General features: G+C 39.5%; 2 protein-coding genes across 5 annotated transcripts; one reads left to right on the top strand and one right to left on the bottom strand.

Annotated features, from left to right (window-relative positions):
* Positions 1–2,419: 2,419 nt before the first annotated feature.
* TUBD1 (tubulin delta 1) lies at positions 2,420–10,381 on the bottom strand. Of its 3 annotated transcripts, none has more exons than XM_075771620.1 (9): positions 10,226–10,381; positions 8,678–8,872; positions 7,936–8,083; positions 7,271–7,487; positions 6,501–6,732; positions 5,519–5,683; positions 4,681–4,821; positions 3,967–4,150; positions 2,420–2,915 (listed from the first exon to the last, which is right to left on the bottom strand). In XM_075771620.1, the coding sequence occupies exons 2-9, from the start codon at positions 8,847–8,849 to the stop codon at positions 2,813–2,815; spliced, it is 1,362 nt and encodes a 453-aa protein (XP_075627735.1). In that variant the 5' UTR covers positions 8,850–8,872; positions 10,226–10,381; the 3' UTR covers positions 2,420–2,812. The 3 variants fall into 3 exon arrangements, with proteins under 3 accessions (XP_075627735.1, XP_075627736.1, XP_010307714.2); XM_075771621.1 differs by having other exon boundaries at positions 10,278–10,374; XM_010309412.2 differs by lacking the exon at positions 10,226–10,381 and having other exon boundaries at positions 8,678–8,964.
* A 201-nt stretch (positions 10,382–10,582) lies between these two features.
* Positions 10,583–27,441, top strand: RPS6KB1 (ribosomal protein S6 kinase B1). 2 transcript variants are annotated; one of them, XM_075771619.1, is made up of 16 exons: positions 10,583–10,830; positions 11,859–11,971; positions 14,083–14,132; positions 15,213–15,333; positions 15,697–15,765; positions 16,181–16,328; positions 17,000–17,057; positions 18,038–18,138; positions 19,043–19,133; positions 19,336–19,426; positions 19,729–19,836; positions 20,132–20,194; positions 21,005–21,082; positions 22,716–22,823; positions 23,421–23,533; positions 24,095–27,441. In XM_075771619.1, exons 2-16 carry the CDS (start codon positions 11,918–11,920, stop codon positions 24,330–24,332), a joined length of 1,491 nt encoding a protein of 496 aa, XP_075627734.1. In that variant the 5' UTR covers positions 10,583–10,830; positions 11,859–11,917; the 3' UTR covers positions 24,333–27,441. The 2 variants fall into 2 exon arrangements, with proteins under 2 accessions (XP_075627734.1, XP_075627733.1); XM_075771618.1 differs by lacking the exon at positions 11,859–11,971.
* The last annotated feature ends 121 nt before the right edge of the window (positions 27,442–27,562 follow it).

The following is a 27,562-nucleotide window of genomic DNA, read 5'->3' as shown; positions in this document are numbered from 1 at the left end:
ATCTGTCCTTAGCTTTTTAAAAATCTCTTTTAACTGTCCTGTGGAACAATGAGGAAGAGTATGCTTTCCTGGGACTTAGTCATTTTTTCAGACACAGGGTTACCTATTCTCAGTTTTGATACTGGAAGAAGTTCTCAACCTGATGTTTGTTGAAAACACTAGAGAAAATTATTTCTATGTTGCTAAACATCCTGTGGCTGTTGCAGGAGGGAGGATGGAGAACCTCACCATACTGTCTCCTTTCCTGACCCTTTGTTCCTTGCAAACTTGAATTGCCTGTGCTGTTTATCTTAACTGCTTGTGCAATCTTTCCTCCAGTTTCTTCTGTGAAAGTTCCCGAGTTAAAGACAATGGCTGAAACGGACAAAAACACACCAGCAGAAAAGCCCTTTTGATCAGAACAGTCCCCCAGCTCTGAGCTGCCAGGAAGTGATTTAGTGAAAAAAAAAATAAAATTAAATATCACAAATAATATTCTATAACAAAAGTTATATGTAGTTTCAAACTTCCAAACAACTCAAATTCTACTGAGCAGTACAGGGCTTGAAGTATGGCTGGATAGTTGGAACTATGATTATTGTGTCTTCCCCTTTTGAGAGGGAGTTCCTAAAACAGGAATTAGAGCAGCTGCGTGAAAACAGAAAGCAAACCAGAATGAGTTGTTGGATTATGTGCTGTGGTCTGCAAGGAGAGTATTGTCAAAATGTTCTGTCATAAAGGTCAAGTGTCTTTTTAAAGGAAAAGTTATTTGGTATATTTACCCTACCTGCTTTCTCCTCTTTGCCTTCCCTCTTGTGTTCTCCCCACCCATCCCACAAATGATTCTTATTCCCCTGTATATTTAATGATTTAGCTATTGAATTGAAGCACCAATATAGCTCTTAATGTACACAGGTAATTTTTCTGCATGGACTAGGACTAGACTCGACTCTAATGTGGGCTGAGAGTTGCCCTACTACTAGCAGGCAGCTGAAACTTTTAAGGCATGAGAGATTAACATTGCTTGTCTATAAGCTACCGTGAAATTTCTCAGAATCCATTGAGGCTTGCATTGACACAACCACACTGGTGATCAGCTACTACTATGGGTGTACTTGAGCAATTGAGAACTTAGCATCAGTACTTACTTATTTTCTTCAGATTCAATCGTATGGTTACTTGAATCTTGTCAAGAAGTCTGTTTGCCATTCCAGGTGTCGTGTGCCAGAGCTGCTTTGAGAACAGGTGCTCCGGGGTGGATTTTAGTGCTTCTGTACCTGGCCTGAACAAAAGTGAAGAGGTAAATGCAACTAGGAAAAAAGGAAATAGAGTAATACAGAGCGTCTGCTGTGCACTAACTGAAGCCTAGCAGAATTACAAGGTCACTTCTGCATCTACCGCTGTGTTAATTCATTAAAGATTTAAAATCTAAATGAGAATTGCTACTAGGGTAAGATTTCTATGTGGGCATTGTTAGCCATATTGCAAACATCTTTAACATATTTAGCATCATACTATGTGCTTGTTTATCTTTTAGCTCAGAGGCCTGGCACAAAACAGCACTAAAACCTAAAGGGAAATGACGAGATTTGTCCACTTGTCAAGGGAAAAATCCTTGAAACGGATTTTTAAAATTTTTATTTTTGGCATACCTATTTAATAGTGAGTGGGATTATTTCTATGGGAGAACAGTGTGACATGGGGGGAGAAATGGCAAGAATTCCAAAAGCTTTCCCTACCATTAAGTGACAAGCTAAGAAAGGCAGAATAAAGCTCGGTGTTACAACATAATCCTTACACCTCCTGTACTCTTTTATTTTATAAGCATCCAGTCTGTGCCGCCAGGAGCTATGGCAATCCCCTCCTGCCAGGCTGGTGCAGCTGAGCGTTTGCAGGCTGCGGCTTCATAGGGGCACCACCTTGTGGTCGTGTAAAATGTGTGCGAAAAAGAGCCCATTTCTTAAATCGACTTTTGAAATTATGCAATCTCTTTATTCTATTATATTCCAGGCTCTTACATCTGCAATCTACCGCAATTCTCCTCCCAACTCTGTTTAAATAAATAACAAATCAGTTAAAAAGCTACCTGTTTCTAACTTATAGGAAGAAGAGCAAGAGTTGTAGTTTTGCCTAAACCTATGGTTCGCCTGTAACAAATAGCCAAGACCTCTGATGTGCTATAGGGATTTTTTTTTTTCTTCCCCCAGTTGGTAGGTAACACCACTTGAAATGGCCAGAAAAGCATATAATTCATTGTAATCTCTTATAACTTGAGGATGACAGGAAAATGAAGAACCCTACATACCTTTTTTTGAAAGATGGTTCAAAACTTCTGCCATTTTGACAAGGTTAAGGTTCTTAAAATAGAATTTTACTTTGCTTTAAAGGAACTGATGGCACACTGTTGTATCTTGAATGATACCCAGGAATGCCTTACTACTGTAGTCAAGCACACATTTAATTTTTATCACACATTACTTCATGATAGTTTAGATGCTTACAGTTTAGCCTGGAGAAAAATCCTTCTGTATAGACATTCTTTATGAAAAATATCCAAATGCCAAAAATTATGTTCAAAGACTTAGCTACAGCACATAGCAAATGTATTGAAAAATAGCTCTTTATTAGATATCTTAAATATGAATAATACCTGCCCGTATGAATATATTCAGTTCTTACTATTCTAACACATGCACACACTGCTTACAAGACTGAAAAATAGCTACAGTCCAGTAATTGATATACTTCAGGACGTTGATGGAAGGCTTTCCAGTGCTAGGTTCTTTCAGGAAAGTTCTATTTCAGACCATTAAAAAAAAAATTAAAAAAAAAATCAAAGGTTGCTGTAACTGGAGATAACTTGTTCCAGAGCTGTGAAGCTGTCCAGGAAATCTTCCTCTTCAATTCCGAATTTAGTGTACTGGTGAATATAGGCTCTATGTGTGGAAGTCACAGTAGGAAAATAGGTAAGACATTAGAAATCAGTGAAGAATCTGACACATGAAATCAGATTGTACAGTTATTGTAAAAACTTAAATGAAGATCGGTTTCCACCCAATAACCATGCTGGTTAGTTTCTACTGTACTCTTTTGAACTCATTTTGTGATTCATACTCATTGATAAGTCATGACTTGTTTCTAGTAGGTTTTATAATGTAGTGTATTGCTTAAGGATACAAAATTGCAGCTAAGAAAATTGAGCTAACTGGGAAATGGAAGGAAAAGCAATTATTAAATGAGAAAAGTAATTTCATAGAATATCCTCAGTTGAATAGATTTATAGATTTGAGATGCAAAGCCTAAACCTGTGTGTGCAGGATAGCTTGCTTCTCATTGCTTGTGTTTTTGTAACAGGTGGTAAAACTAGGAGCACAGCTAGTGGAAGCACTTTTCCTGCTTTGGCTTTTAATTGCAGAATTTCTGTGCCAGAAACTCATGTTTAACAGACATCTGCTGTGACATGCAGTAACCTTGGCTTCATGATGACCAAAACAAAGAGGCAATTATTTTCTAGATTTCTTGGTTCTAATGAAAAATCAAACTAACAGCATGGGAGCCTTAGTAAACACACAAATCCCCTAAATGCTTCTGCACTGAGCCAGAAACTTGTTTCCCGGACCGTGCAGCATGTCTGTACACACTTTAGAAACTATATGATCAGTAAAAGAGTTTCTATGTGTTATTTTTTAGAATGGTCACATTGGAATGCACTAAATTTGGGGAGGTTTAGTACCTAGAAAATAGTCAAATTGACAGCACTAGAATATGTGGTCTCACTTAGCCACAGAACATAAGCGCTGCTCTGTGTTCCTTACCCTGCCATCATGTTTCAAGCATAAAAATGTTTCCATTAAAGTGTGGGAACAGTCTTCATGCTTATTCACTTATTATTACTTTGCTGAAAGACCAAGCTGTATTTACAACGATTTTGCTACTGAAGATATTGGCAGTTATAAATGAAGTATCAGCATAATTATTTTCACTTACTTGGAAGCAAACATATTCCAAGCTTTTCCTACAACACTGTCAAGAGGTTTCAGCAGGAACTGGCTATTGCTGACCAAAGCAGCAGACTTTTCATACTTGTTAAATGCTCTTGGTGTTTTCCATGCATTAAAAGCGTCCTGAGGGTTTAGCCATGATGTATATAATGAGGGATCTCGGAAACTTCCTGCAGCAGAAATAAGACAGCCCTTTTGACAAATGTAAAGCTACAAGCTCCTATATCTCAATCTCAGTAGTCCTGTGTGACCTAATCAATGCTCAGCAGATCAATTCAGGCCTTGGAAAAAATCTGCAGTGGTCAGCCTGTTGCAAATATAACTGTTTTAAAGAGATTCCTCAGATTATCTAGAAGCATACTCATATTGGTACTTCATCTGCAAGCTATGCTTATTACTCCAGAAGCAGCTCAATATATTTTCAGACAATATAGTCAAGAATCCTATCATATATATGGACTTCAGTCTTCCTCTTCCTCTGAAGTGCTTCTGGAAACACCGAAGTCTCAGTTGTAAACACAACAGCCCTAAGCAATTAGACAACGTGGCCTTGGACATTAAAATGTTTCTAGAGGGAATATTGACCTTACTAGTCAAATATGTGGCCTTGGGGTTTTTTCACTTTCATCAGATATGGTTGCAAAGAAAACAGTGAGATGTGAAACAAGAATCACCAAGGTATTGTGTTTTTCCTTCTTACCTAAGTCTACGCTGTGCGTATCTTTTCCTCGTAGGATAACCAGGTTGGCAATGGAAGTATTGAAATGCAGTGGCTTGTTTGTGGAATGACTGGAGGGGATGGAGGAGCCCAGACATGGTGGTCGTACTTGCCAATCAATACCTTATGAGATTTTTGGCAAAAAAGATAAAAGACAGTTAATGTTTCATGAAATATGGATTCAGACTAGCTGAAGAGTCAGAGGGTAACTAACACTGTGCCCCAAGCTGGCACAGAGTTTGTAGCGTCTGCACGTTAGTTAAGCAGCAATTACAAGATTCTTGGAGGAAAAAGGTGCTAATCCAGCAGTATTTGCCTGGTAGTCACTAGTCTTACCAGAGAAAATGGATACTTCTTTCTATACTTAGCAATTTGCCAGCCCATTCTCTGCATAACTGGAAGCTATACCGAATTCCCGATGTAAATGATACGGGAAAGCTAAGAATTATTTTTATTAGTAGAAGGTGTAAAAAGAAAAAACATAGCAGAACTATCCAAGGAATGTTCCAAATGAATCATGTAAATTAAGTGCACAGCCAAAAACTGTTGGTTTGTTTTGCATATTTTCAATAGTTATAATTAACTGAGATGTCTGGGAGCAAAAACAGGAGCAAGCCAGGAGCTGCTGTGGCAGCTGAGTGAATAGTTAAAGGAGCAGCTGGCTATGTAGAGGCAAATTCCTGCTGTCTGAGGGCAGCAACTCGTTTCTGAACTGACTAAAGCCAGTCAGCGAGCTCCACAAAACAATAAGCTTTATTTAATCTGTAAAAATAAATGCTTAAAGGGTGATGGATACTGAAGATGAGTGAATGCTTTTTACCTTCCTCCATTTTAGCATTAGCAATGAGCATCTGCCTTAAATGTTTGATGAGTCCAGGCCAACTGAATGCGCTATAAGCGAGGAAGCTTTCAGGCATCTGAGGTATGTTACGAAGACCCAACATCTTGAATTCGGGATGTGGAACTAACGTCTCCATTAAGTCTCCTGAAAGAAGAAATTAACACCTGCTCGTTCGATAAAAATATCACATAGGCTAGCTAAAATAGGAAAAGAGAGTGAGGAATTTTACAAAGATTTGGTGATTTAAGGTAAGAAGCAAAGCAGGATATATAAAGTTTTCATTTGACAAATATATGGACATACATCAAAGTAATGCAAATTTGCTACATACTACAGAGTTCTATACAAGTGTGTTAGTAGCTCTTATTTTACAGTTTAGACTTGTCTCTCTTTATAGTCTGGCTCCAAATCTCAAAGACCCTATGCACTGCTAAAGAGGTTGACAGACAGATGTGAAAGTTTAATTTTATAAGCAAAATTCTTGGCAATATGGGTAACTTTCTCTAATCTCTTAAAGATACAAACATCAGCCTGTTGCTAGTTGCTACCAAGTTGTATGCTAGCCTGTATTCTGCCTGAAAAAAACACAAAACTTTCATTTTGTTTCAGTTTATACAAACTTCTAACCTAAGGTGCGATGTAAAACTCCATCCAAAATTACTCTCCACAAATTTCCTCTGAAATGTAAATAGATATAAGGGTGTCTGTAGGCACTTGAAAAAGGAGAAACAGGGTTCTTTTGGTAAAGAATGAAACCAGAAGCTGGGGGATCTGTTTTTGACTCTGCTACAAAATTGGGATTGAACTGCTAATTTAGTCTTTTGCTTCACTTTTTCTATCTTAAAACTTGGGATATATCCGAATACTTGAGTAAGGAGACTGAAGAGCCTAAATTCACAACAGGAATGATTGCAGCAATATGTGTGAGAATGCATTAGGCAGCTATATTGTAGATAGATACCTAATGGGTTTCTGCTGTAGTGTAAGCCACCTTCTGCTGTGTAAGTGGGCTGGAAAACACTCCCCAGCTGATGTGCAATGACTTGATTTACATCCCTGAAGGAGATCTGTTTAATATTCATCAGCTGAGCACAGATCTTGTGGATGACATCATTTTCATGAACAAGAAGAGCATCTGATGACTGATACAGATGTGACAGAGTCAAAACAGAGTTGTAGTTTTGAACAATGACCTGGAAACAAACAAACAAACAATAGACACAAATGAGATCAAACAACTTAATCTCTAGTTTATAATCCTCTGGCTACTGTCATTTCCTCAGTTATGATTTAGGAAGTGATTCATTTTCTTTGCCAAAGTGCAGAATGAGGTCAGGAGCTAGCAGAGCTTTTTCACAGGAAGAGAGCAAGACCTGTGAAAACCATGTTATCCTTCTCAGTTCATACAAACACGCTAGAATAAGATCTGTCTGGGAACGGATTATAATGCTGAGATACTATCCTAACAAGAGATTTCTAGTTAGCTAATAGAGCTTCTCAAGAAACTGCATTATACTTTAGTGCTTACATTTGCAAGAATTTTTTTGGGGGGGTGAAAGGACATGTACCAAATATTAGGCAAACAGTTCATTAGCTCTGTTACTTTCTGTCCCGTTAAACTTTTTAAAAATGTATTTCTCTTCTAGTTTATTTCAGTTGCAAATATTTTATGTTTAAAAGTAAACAGTGATTACAAACTTGCAGAATGTCTCTGGGAAATAGGACATTCACCTCACCAGTGCCGTAGGGCCAGATAACATGGTTTAGTATAAATGAGCTTGGAAAAGCATCTCTTAAGCACTGGGTCACAAATGCTCCCAAGCCAGATCCTGTACCACCAGCCATGCTCATTATTGTGAAAAATCCACCGAGTCGATCACATTTCTCTGCTTCTTTTTGTACCAGATCCATTATTACTTCTTTGTGTTTAGGCCCGTGAACAGAATAACTGTTGAATAAAAGACAAAACAGTGAGACATGGCAGGTTGTATAAAAATAAAAGCAGTCAGGTGAAGCTATTCATAAAGGATACTTTCCTTATTATTATTTATATAACCTGGCATTATGTCACCCATTCTATCTGCAATAAACAATCCTCAGCTGTGACATTTATTTTGCCAAACAGCTGTTTATAAACTGTGCTTACTGTTTCCTGTTCTTAAATATATTCACTCTATTCTAAAATGTTACATTTTCACTGTAATACCAACTTCACCTTGCAAAAAGCACTTTAGAAATTCCACTGCTACATATAAGGCTACTTTAACTTAAAAATAAATCAAGTTAATGTTACATACTCTGTACCTCACACAGCTGCAATAGCAGCACTCCTAGAGTCTAGACAGCTCATTAGCCTCTACAGTTCCCTTGGTGAAGCTTGAACCAATTGTTCATACCCATTTGCCCAGTTGTTCCCAGACCCTTGCTTCTGACAGAAGTGTGACCGACCATCATATTTCCAGTAGCCAGACCTGGCAGCTGTTGATAAGGTTTGGCTGATTACTTTAGGTTCCATGTCAACAAGCACAGCTCGGGCAACAGGTACTGGATAGGAAGAAAAAAAACCAAAACCCTAAGAATAACATGACAATATTAGAACTTTTTTGTTATATAAGACGGACAGACTTGCACCACAGCCCAAATTATATTCCTCCCACCCACAAAAGCTGAACTATTAATTTAATGGGACGGTACAGACAGGTACAGAGAGGAGGACTTGGCAATGCCATGGATTTCTAGAGAACCTTCTTTTATTCCAAAGACAAATATGAATTCTAGAGACCATGGATCTTTCAGGAAAGAAACCACCTAATGCATTTGGTAACACCAAATTCAGATAGTCTGGGTCCTACTCCATGGTATGATCTATCTACAGTAGAAAATGCAGATGTTTGGAAAAAAGATTATTTGTGTACATATGCTCAGTTTCCAGCTGTGTTACTGGCAGGCTTGCTCTGCGGCCTCAGACACTTCACTGCGCTGGGATTGTGCTTCCATGGTTGTTATCGGTATCGTGAAGGCAGAGGGTTGTGACAATTCTTCAAGACTGAAGGTAAAAGACTTTTATTATTTCTGTACTCTTAACTATTAGGCTGGCGACCAGACCCTCTGTGGGAAAGACACACTTATATACTGTACCTTCAGATTCCTCCTCTCTGAAAAAACGTTCTTTGCAAGCATCATGGTAGGATTCATTCTCCTTCTTGGAACACAACCCATGCGTGCCATGGACATCACCGCAGATAGCATTAAACACCTCATGACCAATCTGATTACCACACTGACCAAGCTGGACTGTGACTATTGACATTCTTATTCACTTTGTATTTAAACCTAAAAAAACAGAAGCACGCCTTTAGTAACTGTGGAAAAGAGAGGGGGGAAGAAAGTTCTGCCAAGTAGATTTCTTACCAGTTTTCCAACTTTTGAGAATGTCTAGTGAGAAGGAAAAGGCTATGCTACAACCACTGGTTATTTCTGGGGGAAAACGGACTATCAGCACTTTCTCCTGAATGTCAGAAGAACGCAGATGGCAACTTACAGGAAATCAGTCCGTTTACTGTTGCTATACATTTGAATGGGGCTGAAACCAACAATACAGCAAGTACAGTCTCCATTTTATTACTTCTGCTTAGTAAGGCAGGATAGAAACAAATAATTGTATCTCCAACAAAGTTATAGGATTAGGCTGCAAAAGCATAATAGGCTTAATAAAAAAGTACCATGTGCCTTTACAAATGTGAAGCCTGTTCAAAAATCTAGCTGATTTCCAGTTCTGTACTGCAATGGGCCTGATGCCAAAAATCTGCTGAGGTGACACAAGGATTCCCTGTAGTATTCCCCTTACTTCCACCACAGAGAGCAAAGTTTTTGATTCAGTACCAGTATGTTTTGACATTTTTCCCCCACTCAGCATTTTGCAGTAGCTCCGGTTTCTCCCTTTTACGTTCTCCTTTCACAGAAACAAGGTCATTTTATTTATTTTTTTTTAAAACTCACTTCATTATTTTGGGCTGCTATTTTTCATTATCATCCCAGCTGTGCCGCAGCACTTCTGCAAGAGCATTCTTTGGATAACTGCCCGCGCCTGTAACTCGATCCTGCCGCATTTTGCAGGCAGGTACGTGCTATTTTTGACTCCTGTGCGCTGCTGCCAGTCTGCACCTCACGGCCTAAGGCCAGCTTAGGCGTTGCAGCAAAGCCGCGTTATTCCTTACCGCGGAAAATAAATAAATCTGTAAATGATTTTCAGAAAAGGCTGATGTCCAACCCACGCGCGATACCGACCCTCCCGCGCCTACCACTGGTGGGCTCTGCGCACGTCACGCGGAGCAGGCAGCTGTCGCCTGCGCCCTCCTCCCTGCTGCCCGCCTGCGTGGGGACACCCACTCGGGCTCCGCCGTGCCGACAGGGCCCGGCCAAGGGCCGCTCGCCCGGCGACCTCTCGCCCATCCTCCGGGGCCGCCATGTTGGCGGTGCTGCCCGCTACCCGGCCCTCACGTCGGTCGGCCACCTCCCCGCTCTTCCAGAGCCTTTTTACTCGCTGGCTCCCTCCCACCCGGGCCTCCTCGCCGGTACGGCTGCCCTCCCAGTGAGCTTACTGCCCTCCCGGGGTGCCTGCCCCACGCACGGGCAGCGCCGGCCGCCCTCCGCCCCGCTCGCCACCGGCCCCTCCTCAGGGCTGACCTCGACGCCCCCAGTTGAGGCGCTCAGGCGCCGACGGCGCATGCGCAGCCACCTGATTCCCCGCGATCCCCTTCCCCGCCGGTTCGGACCGAAACGCGCCTTCGAACAGCCCGCTTCGCGCATGCTGAGAAGGGACTCCGGGCAAGACGGGAACAAGCGGCAAGTCCTCTGGGCTTCAGAAACGGTTATGCGCATGCTCCCTCCGAGCGGCTTCGCTGTGCCCTCTGCGCACGCTCTGTGCCAGCAGCAAGGCAGGTGGGCGCGCACTGCGCACGCTCAGACTCAGCCCCACGCCCGTCCGCCGCGCAGTGTCCTCGCCGCGCATGCCCAGTACGGCCCCGGCCAATGCCGGAAGGGTTTGTGCGCCTGCGCGGCGCCCGGAGTCGGGGCGGGGGCGCAGGCGCGCTGAGGCCGGGCGGCCGGTGATGGCGTCCGTGGCGGAGTTGGGGGGTGCGGGCCCATGAGGCGGCCCAGGCCCCGTGCTCCCAGCACAGCCAGGAAGGGGCGGCGGCGCCGCGGCTCACACCCGCGCCATGGCGGGCGTGTTCGACATCGATCTGGACCAGCCTGAGGACGCGGGTTCGGACGAGGAGCTGGAGGAGGGGGTGAGAGGGGGGAACCCGAGCCGGCGCGGCGCGGGGAGGGAGCGGGAGGCCGCAGCGGGGAGCAGCGCCAGGGGCAGGCCCGAGGGGAGGGAGCGGGAGGCGGCCCGCGGGCCCGCGCCGGGAGGCGGGGGGGGGCATCCCGCCGGCGGCCGGCCTGGCAGGGGGCGCGGCGGAGGCGGGCAGGGGCCGCGGTTGCGGCGGGGCGGGAGCCGGGCGAGGCGGAGCGCGGTGGCGGCGGCCGCCGCCCTGGCCCCGCGCAGGTGAGGCGGCCCGGACCGCGCCCTGCCCGGCGAGAGCCCGTCCCCGACAGCTGCGCCGGGGGAGGCAGCGCTGCGGTGGCGGCGGGCTCCGCGCTCGGCCCGGCCTCGTAGCGCCCCGGGAGGCTGCCGGGGAATTACGATCCGCGCGAAGGAAGCGGCGTCGCGCCCTCGGCCCGGAGCGGGTTTTGGGCAGCTGGCGAGCGGGGCTTCCCCGCCCAGGGCGGCCGGCGGTTGCGCTCCGGCTGGGGGGGGGGGGGGGGGGGGCTGCGCCAAACTTGCGGGAGCTTTTTCCCTTGGAAGTTTTGCCTTGGATTTCCTAGCACAAGTGCCGCAGCGGGGTGGTTTGTTTTTTTTTTTTTCTTTTTTTTTTCCCCCCCTGTCTTGTCACATGTTTTAATGTCAGTGCAGAAATGGTAATCTTTCTGGAACTGTATGAAGTCGCTCTAGCGCCAAAATTAAAAGCAAAGCTTAAAAATGCAGTGTTAGACGTCTGTATGGATCAACGTGCATCTCCATCTCACGCTTTCATAAACGGTTCACCCTGTAATCTGTAGTTTGTCATTTTGTAATGGTCGTATAGATTCTGTTAAGGCTTCGGAGGCGGTTTATTACAAGATCTCTGTTTATATCTTCCTAGTGCAACTGTTGTTTTTTTATATTGTTTTGTATATTAAACATTTGCTATTGCTTAAACTGCTACTGCATTTATTTTTTGCTATTTGAATACTAATGACATTCTTTGAGATAACCAGATACTCTGTATCACAGTTGGAATGCCCACACTGCATATAAACTGTAGAGACATTGTTTGACAGCTGAAGGCTTGAATGCTTCTCAACCTGCAGGAAAAAGCACCGTCTGTCATCTCAACAATCAATAAAGTACTTGGCTTAAAAAAATGTCGCTTGCATCACACCGTTAATGTTGCCAAGAACAGGTTTTAAGGGGGGGTGGCAAGAAAGTTGAATTTGTTCTTTCTCATGTTCCAATAATTTGGTCGCAGGGAACAATTTAAAAATTCATTAGTTATTGTGGATTTAAAAAAATTGCTATGACTGAAATTTTTATGGCACAACTGTGGACATGAGTGCGCATTGACGACCTAATTTGGTTCTCAGGAGCCTTTTGGAGGGTGAGAATGGACTTGCAGTTAAAATAGAAGTGAAAAGCGGGGATTATAAGAGCAGGAAAGAAGGGGAAGCGTCAGGAACGTGTAAGGGGGAAAAAAGTTTCATGGAAAATTATCTCTGTAGGTGTTGTGCATGTCTTACAAGGATCAGGAGGACACTACAGTCACAGCAGTTGAGATCATTAAACTGGAAGTGAGCGAGGTGTGAAGTCTGGACTATCTTGTGTAATCTCTGTGGTGCTGGTCCCTGGTACCTCCTGAAAGCTGTGAGCTTTGGTCGTAGCAAGAACAGATCAGCTGTAGCTTTGAATAGGCGCAGTCATTCTAGAAAATCTGAAGAACTGTTTAAATGGAGAGTTTACTCATAAGCCATATGGTTGTTTGCATTAATTATTATGGTGAAAAAACCAGCCTTAATTTTTGTGTTTGTAATAAAGGAAACGTTAAGCATAGGCTGAAGGACTGCTAGCTTTCCAGCCAGAACACCGTTGCATTTCTTGGTTGTGCAAAACGAGAGGAAAACCTGAATATAGCACAATGGTATTCAAAGTGAATTTTGTTCAAGTTAATACTGAGAATGAAAACCATAGTTCACAGGGGCAGGAGGAGCATGCGTAAACTTTGCCGGAACCATGGGGTAACTTGAGAAGTTGTTCTAGGAACATGATGGGTGTGTATTGTCCCTGTTTGTTGAATTTTTTTTAATTTGTTTGTTGGCATCTAACAGTAGGGTCAAGGGCAGTTGTAGTGGGTTTTATTGTGAAACAGATGTCAATAAGCTGGATTTCTCTAATAAATGTTATCAAGAGGACAGGAGCTGGAAACAAACTTGAACTTTTGGACTCCGTAATTGCTTGTGGTGCTAGTAGGTGGAACCAGGCGTTAAATTCCCCTCTAGATCACCCACCAAAATAAACCGACCTCTGTAAACTTTAATGTTTAAATGGTTTGGAAGCCGTTGAAAGTTTCTGATTTTCTTCGGTTAGTGTTTTCACTTACATAATATTTTAAAATGCGCTCCTTGGCTTGGTCTTGGAAGCTTATCCATTAAGTTCTATTTGTATTCATTCCAGCTGTCTGCTTGGTTTGCACTTCTTTTGCCATGTAGAGCCACAATTATAGGGAAGTATTATCTTGCATAAAGGATCAAGTTGAAAATTCGTTGAATAAAATATCTCTTCAAAATTGACCTGCATTCTTTAATGGTGATTAGTTCTGATGTTGAAGTGCTTGAACCTTCTTTAGTAATATTTGCATGCATTAATCTATCTGAATGATTATTGGTCAGAAAAGGTATTTAACATCAGAGTAAAGCTTAATTCTTTCACTGCTATTGGGATTTGATTATTACCAATGTAAAATAATAAAACCTTCTCAGTAGATTATGTGTTTCTAGTGCATATGAATCCCAGTTCATGTATTCACATAATCTTTACTATTGTTCTAATTTGCATAGTACTGTAATAGAATTTTAAAATTTGTATACAGAGCAACTATAAAGAAAAATGCAGTACCTTAAGATTTTTCAAATTTACCTGGGGGTGTGTGAAATTGTTACCTCTAATATTTAAGTGATCGAGTATTGTTACTCAGTCAGGTAAAACAGTGGTTCCCTGTGTCACTGTTTGAGCTGTGTGGAAGTATTGCAAATCTTGCACAGAATTTTGTAGATTTCTTATCTTCTGCTGATAATTTATTATTCCTGACATTTAAACTTGTTTAATTATATGAATTATAATTATAGAATTATTTTTTATATATATATAATTTAAGAAGTTGTAAAACACATCAGTGCATTTATTTTTAACGCTGCTTTTTTTCTTTTGTTATAATTAATCTTCCTTTTACCCCTCCCATCCCCAGGGTCAGTTAAGTGAGAGCATGGACCATGGAGGAGTTGGCCAATATGACCTGTAAGTTGCTGCTAGAAAATGTTCTGTATCATTCATGCCAACTACATATAACTTCTAATTTTGTTACATTGTTAAGTTAAATAGAAAATTCTGTCATTCTTGTTCAGTTTTGAGTTGTTTCTAGTTGTTTCAGTATTTCTTCACGTTAAAATTTGTGAATTGTATCTTGAAATAAAATAATAATAATAAAAAAAATTCTGGCGAAACTTGCTGTTTGTCTTTTAATCCTTGTTTCTCCTAAGATATCTCTTGTACTTGAATAATATTTCTAATACAAATATAATGCACTGTCTGCAGAACATAGCATGTTCTGTTCATTTTACAAAGGCTCCAGTTGCAGATCTGCACAGCAGTCTGAAGCAGATGAGAATTCAGAAGTTCTGATTTGACGTTCAGGAGACAGCTACCTTTAGCGTTACTGCCTTTATAGCCTTCCAGATTGTTTCAGCATACTGTGTTGTGAGAAGAAAGACAGTGATAGTTAAAACAGTTCAGTTACATTTACTTTAGCAGGATCAATCTGTTAGTCTTTTGCAGAACTGTAGCATAATTTATAGAAGCATCACTAAATTATGGATCAGTCTTTTGTGGCATGTTCAGAGTTGTGAGACTTTTTTTTTTTTTTACAGCTTTTTTTGCAAGGTATTGGTGTTATAGAAGTCTCACCATGACTGTTGGGGCTGCTGAATGTGATCTGAAACTTAAACACACCTTACAGCCTTGCCTTTACTTGAGGTCTTGTAGGAATAGCTAAGTCAGTTTGAGGCTTCGGTCTTTTAAACTTAATTCTGGTGCAATACAGAGATTTATTATGCATTAAAATGAAGGAATCTGAAGGAAATCTTGATACTATAAATCCCCAAAATTTGCGGGTAATCTTTTCTGTGCAAGTTGCAGCTTACTGCTTTGCACATGCCTAAATAAAATTTCTGACGCAGAGAATTCTCCAAATCTCCAAAGCAGTCATTTGGTTATGTCAGATACAGTGTATGCTTTTCAGAAAGTAATATGCTTACTTACTTTCATTTGATCGTTTTTGAGTATCAGGTAGTCTTATATTCTTGTTTCGGTTTTATCCAGTGTCATGGAACATTGTGAAAAATTTGAGATTTCAGAGACTAGTGTAAACAGAGGTCCAGAAAAGATCCGACCAGAGTGCTTTGAGTTACTACGCGTGCTTGGCAAAGGTGGCTATGGAAAGGTAAGGAACTCTCTTCTACAGAAGTAAATCCATTACACCAAAGGCAGTTAAAGTGCTCCCTTGCTGCCTTTGGCAAGGTCTAATCTTCCCATCCTGTTTTCTGAAAAGTTTATTCTACCAGAAAGTAACCTTAGGGCTGCCAAGGTTGGTGTAGTGGGAGCGAGGTCACTGGCAGAGCCTCACCGGCTGGTGGCAGTAGAAAATGTCCTAAACTGGTTCTGGTTCAAATCAGTAGCTCTTCTCCCGCAGGCAGCGTTGCAGTTTGTGGATGATCTCATCTCTCTTTCACAAAACTTTGTTGTTTAATTTATGACGGCTAATGCGGTCGTAATACGTGATCGCTTTTGTGTTGGTGTTGTATAGGTGTTTCAAGTACGAAAAGTTACTGGAGCAAACACCGGGAAAATATTTGCCATGAAAGTTCTTAAAAAGGTAACCTGAATGTTCACATTTCATTACTATCTGAATCTAAAAAAAAAAAAAATTATCCCTCCATTTAGCTGTTACAATTATCTAATTATTTAATATACCTAAAAATAAACTTTGTCAGTTTACAGTTGTTATTCAAGTACAGTTGGAAGTAGAATTAAACTTTAAATTGTGCTGTCTGTGTAGTTAGTAGCTAGTTTAAATAGGTCAGGAGGTCCCTTCCGGCTTAAATTATTGTGTACTTCTTTGAAATAAATAAAAACTTAAACTTCCCTAAGAAACCTCTCATGTTATGTATATATTGTGGTGAAATTTTCTTCTTTTGTTATGTTGCTGAGTCATATGTAGTGTTGTGATGAATGTGAGTGCCTGCCTTGTTTAGCATGTTCTTGTGCTCACATATCTCTGCTTTTTGTAGGCAATGATCGTAAGGAATGCAAAGGATACAGCTCATACAAAAGCAGAGCGGAATATACTGGAGGAAGTGAAACATCCCTTCATCGTAGACTTAATTTATGCCTTTCAGACTGGTGGAAAACTCTACCTCATCCTTGAGTATCTCAGTGGTCAGTATATGAAATTTTGTTACCTGCTTCTTGGTATCTCACGTAATCAAGAATTTGAGTTTCTTACTTTACTTATAAAAGGCCAGCTAGCTATTGGCACGGTGTCTTAAAAATGTACAATAGATTAGTATTAAAAATACCTAGAATAACATAAATAAAGCTTCTAATTCAATGCAGTAAAGATGAATGAAACATAAAATAGTTAGTTTTCATGACAGCACAGGAGAGGAGGGGTTTTAATACCTTTTCTGCCATCAGGCTTGGGATTCCTGTATGTTACGCTTAGATTCTCTGCAGTGATACGGAGTACCTGAGGTTTTAGTCTTTGCAGGTTCTTTGTGAAACAGAAAAGTGTTATCTTTATTTCACAGATAGGGAAACAGATTAGAAACAATTCGCTCAAGCTATAACAATAGAAAATACAGGGACAGAAACACTGTTGGTTTTTTTCAGTAGGCTCTTTTGTTTTGTTTTGTTTTTTTTTTTGCATTTCTTTAGGTTGCTAGAATTCTGAGAATAACAGAATAGTAAGTTCTCAGTTGTTTATTGTGAAACAACTTTTTGTAGAGCAGGACAGAATACCTGTTGCTCATAGTTTTTCTAGAAAATAGACTTTTGACTGACTAAAAATGATACTTTCATAGTGTATAATCTCATTTTTCTCATGACAGGAGGAGAACTATTTATGCAGTTAGAGAGAGAAGGGATATTTATGGAAGACACAGCTTGGTAAGTGAAACTATTTTGGTAAATTGATAGTTTTGGGGGTTTTATTGAGTGCTTAAACTGTATGCTCTGACTTGAAAAACTATATATAACTACTCATTCATTTTCACAGTCTAAGGAGCAGTTAACTGGATTTTGGGAAGATGTTTGTGTTGCGTACTTACCAGTTGTGCTGGTGTAACTCCAGTTGTACTACAGAAGCGGGTCCATTGCTGGTTGCTGAATGAGGCTGTATTCCATAGGGTTGTGATAAAGGAGGTGTTTAGGGTGTTGGAGAAAAGACTTGCTGTAAATGTAATTATTTTTCTTTTTTTTTTTTTTTTTTTTTCCTTCATCCACACACAATTTTACCAGCCAGTTACAGCATTTCCAAGTCACTGTAATGGCTGGATTCTAACAATTAGATGTGTGAAGTGATACAGGTAATTATTCTACTGAAGGAGAAAAAGCCTTTTGAGTAGTGGTATTTTATATATAACAAGTTGAAGTTATCCCTTATTGATTACGCTTCACACAACTGGATACAGTTGTATCTTCCCACAGTGCCTGCTGATAATGCCTTAGAAAGGCTTTGATGTACCTATGGGGCTGTAATCCTGTCCTGCAGCTAGACTCTGACTGCTGCTGGTTACCTTCTTAGCTTCATTTTTTTTTTCTTCAGCTTTGCCATCTAGATGTGGTAATACAGATTGAAGCATATTTTAACCAGTAACTGGTTAATTCAGATTTCTCCAAATATATTCATGACAAGATAGCTACTGCAGAGATAAACCTAATGCTAATGGCGTGATTTTGTAGTTCATCTTGGAGTCTGTATGCCTTTTGGCAAACCAACTTCAAAGGCATCGTTTCTGTCATTTATTCTCTCGTACACTTCTAATGATACTTTCAAGGAACTGTTGCTATGTACGTAATACTCTTAGTGCTTAAGATGCTTTGCATGATTGAATATGTCTAATTGTGTGGCATATGTTTCCTTTCAGCTTTTACTTGGCAGAAATCTCAATGGCACTGGGGCACTTGCATCAAAAAGGAATCATCTATCGTGATCTGAAGCCAGAAAATATCATGCTTAATCATCAAGGTAGAAATCCAGTGACAGTTATGCTGCCAGTCATTTGAAAACAATTCTTCAAAGGTCACAACGCTTCGCTCTTACATGGATTTCCTTAGAACAATGGCATGTTCATTATCACTCCTGGTATAATTGAGGAATTGCCAAAGCTAATTGCTTGCCCTTATACATGGCTTCTTCAGCTGTAGGCCACAGCGAGCTCCAAGTTTCATGTCTATAGAAACATGCATTTTTTGAATGGTTGACTTGCTATTTCTGCAGCTTTGAAATCTTTCTTCTACTGGGTCATTGTACATAAAGATCTGTGTCTTCAGTGTAGCATCAGTGACATTTTAGTAATGGGGATGACTGAAGACGTTAGTTAGGAAAGGCAGTTTAGGTAGGATGCCAAATCTTCCGTAGCTGAAATTACTTACCTAGCTGTTACGTTGACTATGTGATACTGATTAGTCTGGCAGTCTGTACCATCCAGTATTTTCATGTTACCTTAAACAACTTATTTACTTAGTAGTCTAAGTCTTTGTACTGAATTATTCAGGGCGCTTTACAATTTGTTGAAGGCTGTTCTCTAAACTTTGAAGCAAGCAGTAAAATTAAATAGCCTACTTTCTTACCTGAATGATGCTCTACAATCTTTATGTTTAAATACATTTGTCTGTGAATAAGTTTTGGTAGTTTGTCTTGTTTCTGTTCACTAAGTGGCAACACTTTCTTATGCAGGTAGAACACAGAGGTTTTATCTGTGATTACCTCATTCTGTTTTACAGCTTTATTGCTTTGTCAGACCACTGAAGAGATCTGGAAGTAGTTCAGAGTTATTGCATATCCATGTTAAAAATTCCTATTTTTTAAATGTTACTTATACAAATGTCAGAATTCTGGCAAGTCTTAAATTTTATATATTTAATTTCAGGTCATGTAAAATTGACTGACTTCGGATTATGTAAAGAATCTATTCACGATGGAACAGTCACGCACACGTTCTGTGGAACAATTGAATACATGTGAGCTGCATGATGAAATAGAAAAGTATTACTCTGGTGTGGGGGTAATGGCTACATTTTGCCTTTTTTAACTGACGGTTCATATGTTCAGTCAGTTACGGAAATTTTACTTGGTAAATGTGGTTTTGTTTGAAAAGTAGTAGTCAGAATTAGTATTAAGCTTGTTAAAATACTTCCATATTTTCAATTTTTCTGATTATAGGGCCCCTGAAATCTTGATGAGGAGTGGGCATAATCGCGCTGTGGACTGGTGGAGTTTGGGGGCATTAATGTATGACATGCTGACTGGAGCAGTAGGTGCACAGTTATAATTGCATGTATTTCTCTTCATAGCTTATGTAGTATTCTAATTCAGATGCATGTATAAATACGTATATATTTGTATATATACAAACTGTGACTAAGAAATATAACTAAAATACAGCTACACTTATGTTGACTACAGTCATGAGCTGCTGTCATCCAAACAGTTATTTGCAAGTCCCATTTGCAGTAATTTTATCTGCTTTATAAATTACTGAAGTGAGTTCTGTGTACACAAGTAAGAGACCTGAACAAGTCCTGTTTTTCCTCCCATTACAATGGTGCTTTCTAGCCTCCTTTCACTGGGGAGAACAGAAAGAAAACAATTGACAAGATTCTCAAGTGTAAACTCAACTTGCCTCCCTACCTCACACAAGAAGCCAGAGATCTGCTTAAAAAGGTAGAATTTTAATGAATGTCAGTACTACATGCGCATGTAGAAAATAGAAATATAACGATACCAGTATGGCTATTCAGTCCAAGCTTGTTTTATTACTAAATAAATTGGTCTTGTTTTGCATGGTACAGAAAGTGATTTTCCTTGGAAATGCAATTGTTTTCTGACGAATGCAGATTTTTCTGATTGTTCTTGTTCATTCTGCATGGTATTCATTCAAATGATGATTCGCGTCAGAACTAGTCTAGTTAAAATGGTATAACTAATTTTTCTTTTTTGGATGTTATTTCTCCTTAAGCTGCTAAAAAGAAATGCTGCCTCACGTCTAGGAGCTGGTCCTGGAGATGCTGGAGAAGTTCAGGTAACATTTGCTTAACTCAGAAATTCTTAAATTACCTCACTGAAAATAAAACAGCTTTGAGGGTACATCAAGGAAGTAGAGTTTGTCTGTCTTGAGCAAAAAGGCAGCCACACTTGACAACCGATGAAAATGTGAATGCTTAAAGCTTAATGAAAGCAGCTGTCTACCTATTTGATAATTTGAGATTTGGAAAATAACTCATTCTTTAGCTCTGTCTTCCAGAAGTTGCACATGCTAATTGTACCATCAGCCACATAAGAGCAATGATACTCTAGCAGTCTGACGAAAAACCTGCTAGCCCTTGCATTTAGTGCAGCTCTTTCAAGGGAAAACGTTGTTAGTTTGCATTCAATGCTGTGCTGTTAAAAGTTAAGGCAGAGGCCTAGTTCCTGTTGCTTCTAGCTTGACTTTTTTTGTGGTGAGATTAACAACGTATAGAGAGTCCTTCTTATGTCACAGTTCTGATAATTTGTCATTAATACAGTGTTTTGACATTATTTTTAGATATCTAACTTTTTAAATTTGAAAGACATAGAGGTATTTTGCATGTCAACTGACTTTTTCTAATACTTTCAAAGAAAACACAATAGGGACATATGTTGTCCGCCTTGGAGGTATGGTATCTATTTTCAGCTCTTCAGCTACTCTGATGTAGTGCTGCAGAAAACATTACTCCAGACCCATGTGTGATTTTGGAAAGAAAGACACTGCAGAGAGGGTCTGAAAAGAACACGCTTATTAATTCCTAAATTTCTGTGATTGATACCTAGAAGGTGGATTATGACTCTGTGCTGTTGCTAACTCTTGTAGGCTCACCCGTTCTTCAGACACATTAACTGGGATGAGCTGTTGGCACGAAAGGTGGAACCTCCTTTTAAACCCTTATTGGTATGTACCCAGAACGTTGTGAGATACTCCTTGTACGCCTTTAGGAAAGTTCTTAAACAATGTGGAATTTAAAAGTTAAAAAAGCTCATTCTTACAAACTGGAGTGCCATTGATTTCTGGTATTTTAAATAGTTAAATGCATCAACTGAGATTACTGGTTCTCAGATTCGCTGTTGTCAAATTAAAGAGAGAAACTACCTGATGCAGATTTTTTTTTTTCCCTGAGAACTGATGCTGTATCAACATTTTAAAAAAAACCCTCTTTACGTCTCCACACAGCATGAAATACCGGCTGTCATGAGTGTGCTGTTCTGTCTTATTAGTCTGTGGTCATGGTACTCATCCATCACTGGAATAGGATCTTGCTTTTTTTTATGTGAGAAGGAGGGAAAAAATCAGCTAAGAGCTAATTTATCCTACTGTTCAGTCTCCTGGAGGAAGAAGGTTCTGCTTCAGTTTTAATTCCTCCTGCTTCTAATCTGTAGGTTAAACAGACTTGCAAGTGCAGGTATCTCTGAATTTCTGCTTTTAAACATTATACAGTAAGTCAGTACTTAGTTGAAACTCAGATGATAAATAGTTACTAAGCAAAAGTAAATGAAGTCACCTAATTACGCATTTTGTATGTTTGCTTATTAATATTTACAATGCATCTTGTGCATTATAGGCAGTAATTAAAGTTTACCTCAAACCAGTGATGTGATGAATAAGCCGCTGTTATCCTACCTTATATTTTGATGGTGTGAGGCATTCATCTTTTTCCCCTCTGGGTACAATTAGCTACAGCAGCAATGGGTATTGTTGCCCCAATAGTTCCTCACTACTAAAAAATCTCACTTTAAACTGACTTAGGCATCACTGACGTTGAGCATACTACAGCATGGGGACTCCAGACTTTTTTTCCCCTCACCCTTTTGAATGAAATTCAGAATGACCCAAGACTGATATTTCCAAACGAATTATCTGAAGATAGTTTTGGGTTTTTCTGTTACTAGCAAATTTTATGGAAGTTAGTTGTACAAACCAGATGGCTTTTGAAAACGTGCTTCCATGGTTGCCATGAAGGCCCGTACAAATGAATAGGTACTGCCTTTTCAGTTACACCTACGAATGAGGGAGGGGATCTTGGAATTAAGTCTGCTGCTCTTTGACCGAATTAAACAATATTTTTCATAGTCATTTATTCCAGAGCTGTCATCTATCCCTCACAATAGAAACGCTTCTGTATCTGCAAAAATAGGATGAAATTATCTGGAGAGACTTCCAAAAACTAATAGTTGCAACTGTTCTATACTGGTTGTGACGAGGGCTAAACTTGCAAGAAACTGGCGTTGTATTTCTAAAAGTTTTTGTTTGTAATTTGAGAATTTTTTTAAAGGCATCTTTTTAATTTGTGTTCCTTTTTGATCCATAATTTTTGCCCCTCCCCCTTGCCTTTATTTCTCAGTGTCAGTGCCCATAGTGACCTCCCACTGGCAGCGACAGGATTCCGACACCACTCCAGGGTTTTACTACAGCAGAGCTCTGCCAAAAACCTATGGAATGAACTCCATCCAGAGGCTACACTCATCACCGCTAAGCCATTTGGTTGATATCTGTAATATAAACCCTTAACCATTTTGTTTTTGCAAAGCAATCTGAAGAGGATGTGAGCCAGTTTGATTCAAAGTTTACACGTCAGACACCTGTTGATAGCCCAGATGACTCTACTCTCAGTGAAAGTGCCAACCAGGTCTTTCTGGTAAGTGAGCCAGGGACGAGCGCGTAATGACTGCGGAGAGGTACGTTGTGTTAATTGGAGACAGCAGGGCATTTCAGACAAAGTACTTCCATTGAATCTTAACACCTGATGCCTGGAGCAAACTGTCATAGTTTTAAACACACGTTCTGCTACAGGTTTGAAATGTTTAAAGGCTTTGAAAATAATTATTTTGATTATTGCTGACGTTTTCTTTATATAGATAAACCAGCCAACAAATGTTGCTTGCTTTCTGAAATGTTAGCATTCTGATTTGTAGTTGCATTATGAACCCTGGACACATGATTGCTTTCACAGTCATGCAGAGAGAATAATGTCCATTCTATAGATCAAAATGAATTAAATTGAGCATGCCTGTGGGAATCTGTGATCTGAGTAGAAATAGCTGGGGTGTGCAGGCACTCGGGTGAGGAACTCCCGAAAGTCCTGCTGTTTGCTTCAGGAAGGGAATAGAAGTTCATATGTCTACTCTCCTTTTTATAATTTTCATTTACTATTTGATGCTAATCATAACTGCACAAGTGCTCATAAATGTAAATTTTGCCTGTAAGTTACAGCACATTCATTCCTGTTTTGCAGGGTTTTACGTATGTGGCTCCATCTGTACTTGAAAGCGTAAAAGAGAAATTTTCTTTTGAACCAAAAATTCGATCACCTCGCAGAGTCATAGGTAGCCCTAGGACACCAGTCAGGTATCTTTTTTTTTTTTTCCTCCTTTTTTTGTAATACGCTTTTTGGCAAGTAGTTGAAATAGATCTGCACTAGAAATTAAACCCGCAGCCTTTCTTCTCAGTAAGCCCATCACTTCCACTAGAGGTACAGCACCGATCCTATTTCACAAACCACATGATTAGAGACAAATCTATGGTGTTTGGCAGCACAAGGAGTACTAATTTGTGTGCTGTTCAACACTGATACAGCCTCACAGTCCGGTGACTTTGGTACCCTGTTCCTCTAGAACTGTTTCAGAACATCCTAAGTACTTATGTGCCGCTAAAGATTCATGGTAGTACAGAAAATTCCTTCTGCAATCATCTAGAAATATATCCTCACTACTCAAATGAGAGAATTTTACTTTATAAGAGACCATGGTAGAAGCTAGACATGGAAACTTTCTCAAACTTCTGGAAGTGGAAGGAAGAATTATAAATGCTTCTCAATAGGCATTTGAGTTCAGCTTCCTGCAGAGTAAAGGACATACCTTGGTACTGTATATATCTTCGTCTCTGATTTTTATATTTCTTGTTTTAAAGCCCTGTAAAGTTTTCCCCTGGGGAATTCTGGGGAAGAGGTGCTTCTGCCAGCGCATCAAATACTCAGACACCTGTGGAATATCCAATGGAGACAAGCGGAATAGAGCAAATGGATGTGACAGTCTGTGGAGAGGCCTCAGCACCACTTCCAATCCGGCAACCAAACTCTGGGCCATATAAAAAACAAGCTTTTCCCATGATTTCCAAACGACCAGAGCACTTGCGCATGAATCTATGACAACACAATTTTTTTAAGCCTTTGAAGGTGGAAAACAAAGAACGGACATAAGCCCCTTTGAAGTTGAAATATGAGGGCTTGTATGGTTTACTTTTAAAAAGTGACAGTATCAAAGAGTCAGTCATTGCACAGAGCGACTTGGAAAGCAAAGAAAAATGGATTTTTTTTTTTTCTGTCAATCAATGGTGCATAAAAAACTTTAGAAAATGGTATTGCAGAACTCTAGGCACATCATCTAACTGATTCGCAGTGACATCTTCTCACCTTATCAAGGATTTTTCAGCTTGATAGCTTGAAACTGACAGTATTAAGGGTCAGGATGTTGCTTCAGAATCACTGGTCTAGTCGTGAATGTGTCAAGGAGGGTTAGCCCTTTCACTAGGCAACGTATGAAATGCCTATATTGCTTGCATCTGAGGAATAATTAGCATGCAAGCTTGATTAAGCTGTTTCCTACAATGGGGTGGAATCAAAGATGAAAGATAAAATTAATTGGTATTTCACATTCGAAACATGAGTTTTTTATATATATAAAAATATATATTTTTCAAATAGATTTTTTGATTCAGCTCATTATGGAAAGTATCCCAAAATTAAAAATGCAAAACAATTGGTTGCTGTGAAGAAAGTAAAGGCTCTAGTTCTGATTCTTCTCCTCATGAAACAACAAATCAGTAAGCGAATCGCTCGATTACCAGCTTGGCAATGTGGGGTGGGAGAGAACTGTTTCACTTGCTTACCCAGCTGAAATACCTGTTCCTGCAAAGACAAACGGATCTAATCAAATGGTAATGCTGCTATGTTCTCGGCTTAACTGGAAGCCATGGGCTCACATACACGTCCTGCTTATTTCATCCTTGTCCTCAGCAGACATTTCACTGGGAAATATCACTTTTGTACAGGCTAGTCCTTAGATGGAGACAGCTGAATATGGTCAGATTCTTACCCATATAAAAGATCAGAAAAAAGTGCATCGGAATACAAGGTCAGTAGAAACACATAGGAAACACCACAGGAAACAGATATAAATTCTACAGAGTATAAGGAAATAAACTTTTTTTCTAACCAGTGGGTAAGAATCTGAGGATTTTTTTTTTTTTAAATAAAATTTTGCTTATGGGAATTCCCTGCCATTATACATTTCTAAATTTCTCAACATTTTTTTCTATGCTGGGGCAATAAATTTGCTGATTGTATGAGAAAAGTGTTAAATGGCCTTTCAGTGAATGTCTTCCACAGTGGGTCAGAACTTTAGCAACTTAATTTAGGAAACATGTTCTAAGGACACTATTTATGTTTTTGAAATTGTCACAATCTGTACAAACGACTTACAGGTACAAAGAATAAAATAAAGGTAACTTTACCTTACTTAAATACTTCCTGCCTTAAAGAAAGCATTTCCATGAACATAGCTGGTGAAAGGGTTAATATCTGCAGAGCTTTACACTAGTTAGAGTGTGTATGGTGTGTGCGTGTGTGTGTATATGATCATGCAACTGCATACAAGTCCTGTCACTTTTTGCCTGCCACACGTTGCATTATCTTTAGTCAAACTGTGCAAAGTCTACTTCTAGCGTTTCACAACAGTAGGGATTTTTTTATAGATTCTGCTTACTCTGTGTATACTGAATCTCTTTGAGCCATAGGATCCAAGCCATAAAACTAAGCATGTTGAATCCAATCAGAGTGCTGTTTTCTAACATTTGCAAGTCAGAAGGATTCATGGATGTCTTGTTGATACTGACAAAGAACCAACAAAAAAGATGGTTATGATTGAGTAAAAATTAGTATTTTTTTCTTCCTGATAAGCCTTTTGTTGGAATTTTTTTTTTTTTTTTTTTTAAGATTTATAAGGAAAATCAAGTTACCTTCTAGTGACATAAATTGTACGGGAAGATTGCCATTTTTCAGTTGGTATTACGGCTACTGGTGGCATGTTTGTGAAACTGAAATCAGAGTGCTCATGTGTGTTTGTATTATGCATATTTGCAAATACACACCACTTCAATCAGTGCCTCTCTGTGCCACTTGTTAACATAGGTTTCCTAACATGTTTACTGAATATAAAGAAACTTAGTTTAAAAAAAAAACAAAACTTTTTTTTTTTTTGAGGCAGATCTCTCTTGGTCCCAGTTACAGCTAACAGTTGCTTTTTGGTTGGCTGGATATAATTGTCCAGTAGAATTGGTTTAATATGGCTGGCAAGAATGGCAAGAGTTGTTTGTCTGAGTTCACTGATTAATTACAGATACAATTAATGGCTTTTAAAATTAAATTTCATGTACTGTCAATGTTTCATCCCATAGATTATAAGTTTAATTCCCTACCATAACTGTGAAACTTCTGGAGTGTGACTCAGACAGCAAGCACACACTATGCAATATGGTTTATCCTGTATTTATTTGTAAAAATATCAGACATAGATCCTCTATATATATATAATAGTATCAAAATTACTAGTTGTGAACTAAGGGGAGTGGAGTTCTAGCTCCTGTCTGGCTATTTCAGATAAATGCAGAATGCATTGAATATTGGAGAGCTTAACAAGTGCTTTCTTTTGTTCATTTAAAAATGTCTTAAATTTTTCATTAGAGTATAGAATCTTATTTTTTTTATTTTGTACAAGCTGCGCTTTTTTAATTATAATCACTGAAAAATTCACTATAATTTGATTTTATAGGATTTTTGTAGCATTACAAAAATATAGTAAAACTGAGGTTAATACCTGTTGTGGCTAACCATATAAAAGTATTAAATCTTAAACTTGAACAAAAGTCATATTTTTTTTTACTAGATGTTAAATAGGGGAATATTTTGTTCTGCAGGTCATTATCACAAAAGGTTTATAGGTCAGCTGTGTTACCAGCAGTTTTTCTTTTCCCATTTGATGCAGAAACTATTCTGGTATAAGATATTCAGAATTTCATAATTTTTCTCTGTGGGAGTGATGCATACATTTGATGCCATTCGTGTACTAAATTGTAATTTTGGGAATGCTGGAATAATTCCTACCAAGACTGTCTTAATTGTGCCATCTGACATTTGAATGTCATCCTGATATTAGCTCATAATAAAAGATAAAAATAAATGAGTCAATTGTTCTTTTGAATATCCCTTTTTTTTGGTCTTGCTATCTAAAAGCTGAACTGCTGGAGAACATTTAATATTTGAGTCCACTCTAACTATACCATGGCTGTTTCCTTTGGGTCTGCTCTCTTCTTAGTATTAAC

Source organism: Balearica regulorum, chromosome 19 (genome assembly GCF_011004875.1).
Source record: "Balearica regulorum gibbericeps isolate bBalReg1 chromosome 19, bBalReg1.pri, whole genome shotgun sequence".
Lineage (NCBI taxonomy): Eukaryota > Metazoa > Chordata > Aves > Gruiformes > Gruidae > Balearica > Balearica regulorum.
This window is presented reverse-complemented; position numbering and strand designations above follow the sequence as displayed.

What these genes read in the sequence shown, in the direction of transcription:
- RPS6KB1 (XM_075771618.1), top strand. Translation starts at nt 10,759, where the DNA reads ATGGCGGGCGTGTTCGACATCGATCTGGACCAGCCTGAGGACGCGGGT. An exon ending in ATGACATGCTGACTGGAGCA is followed by an intron (nt 19,427 to 19,728) that starts GTAGGTGCACAG and finishes GGTGCTTTCTAG; the next exon opens with CCTCCTTTCACTGGGGAGAA. An exon ending in CCAGAGATCTGCTTAAAAAG is followed by an intron (nt 19,837 to 20,131) that starts GTAGAATTTTAA and finishes TTTCTCCTTAAG; the next exon opens with CTGCTAAAAAGAAATGCTGC.
- TUBD1 (XM_075771620.1), bottom strand. Translation starts at nt 8,849, where the DNA reads ATGTCAATAGTCACAGTCCAGCTTGGTCAGTGTGGTAATCAGATTGGT. An exon ending in GGGAACAACTGGGCAAATGG is followed by an intron (nt 7,488 to 7,935) that starts GTATGAACAATT and finishes TTTATTCAACAG; the next exon opens with TTATTCTGTTCACGGGCCTA. An exon ending in CTACAGCAGAAACCCATTAG is followed by an intron (nt 5,684 to 6,500) that starts GTATCTATCTAC and finishes TTCTTCTTTCAG; the next exon opens with GAGACTTAATGGAGACGTTA.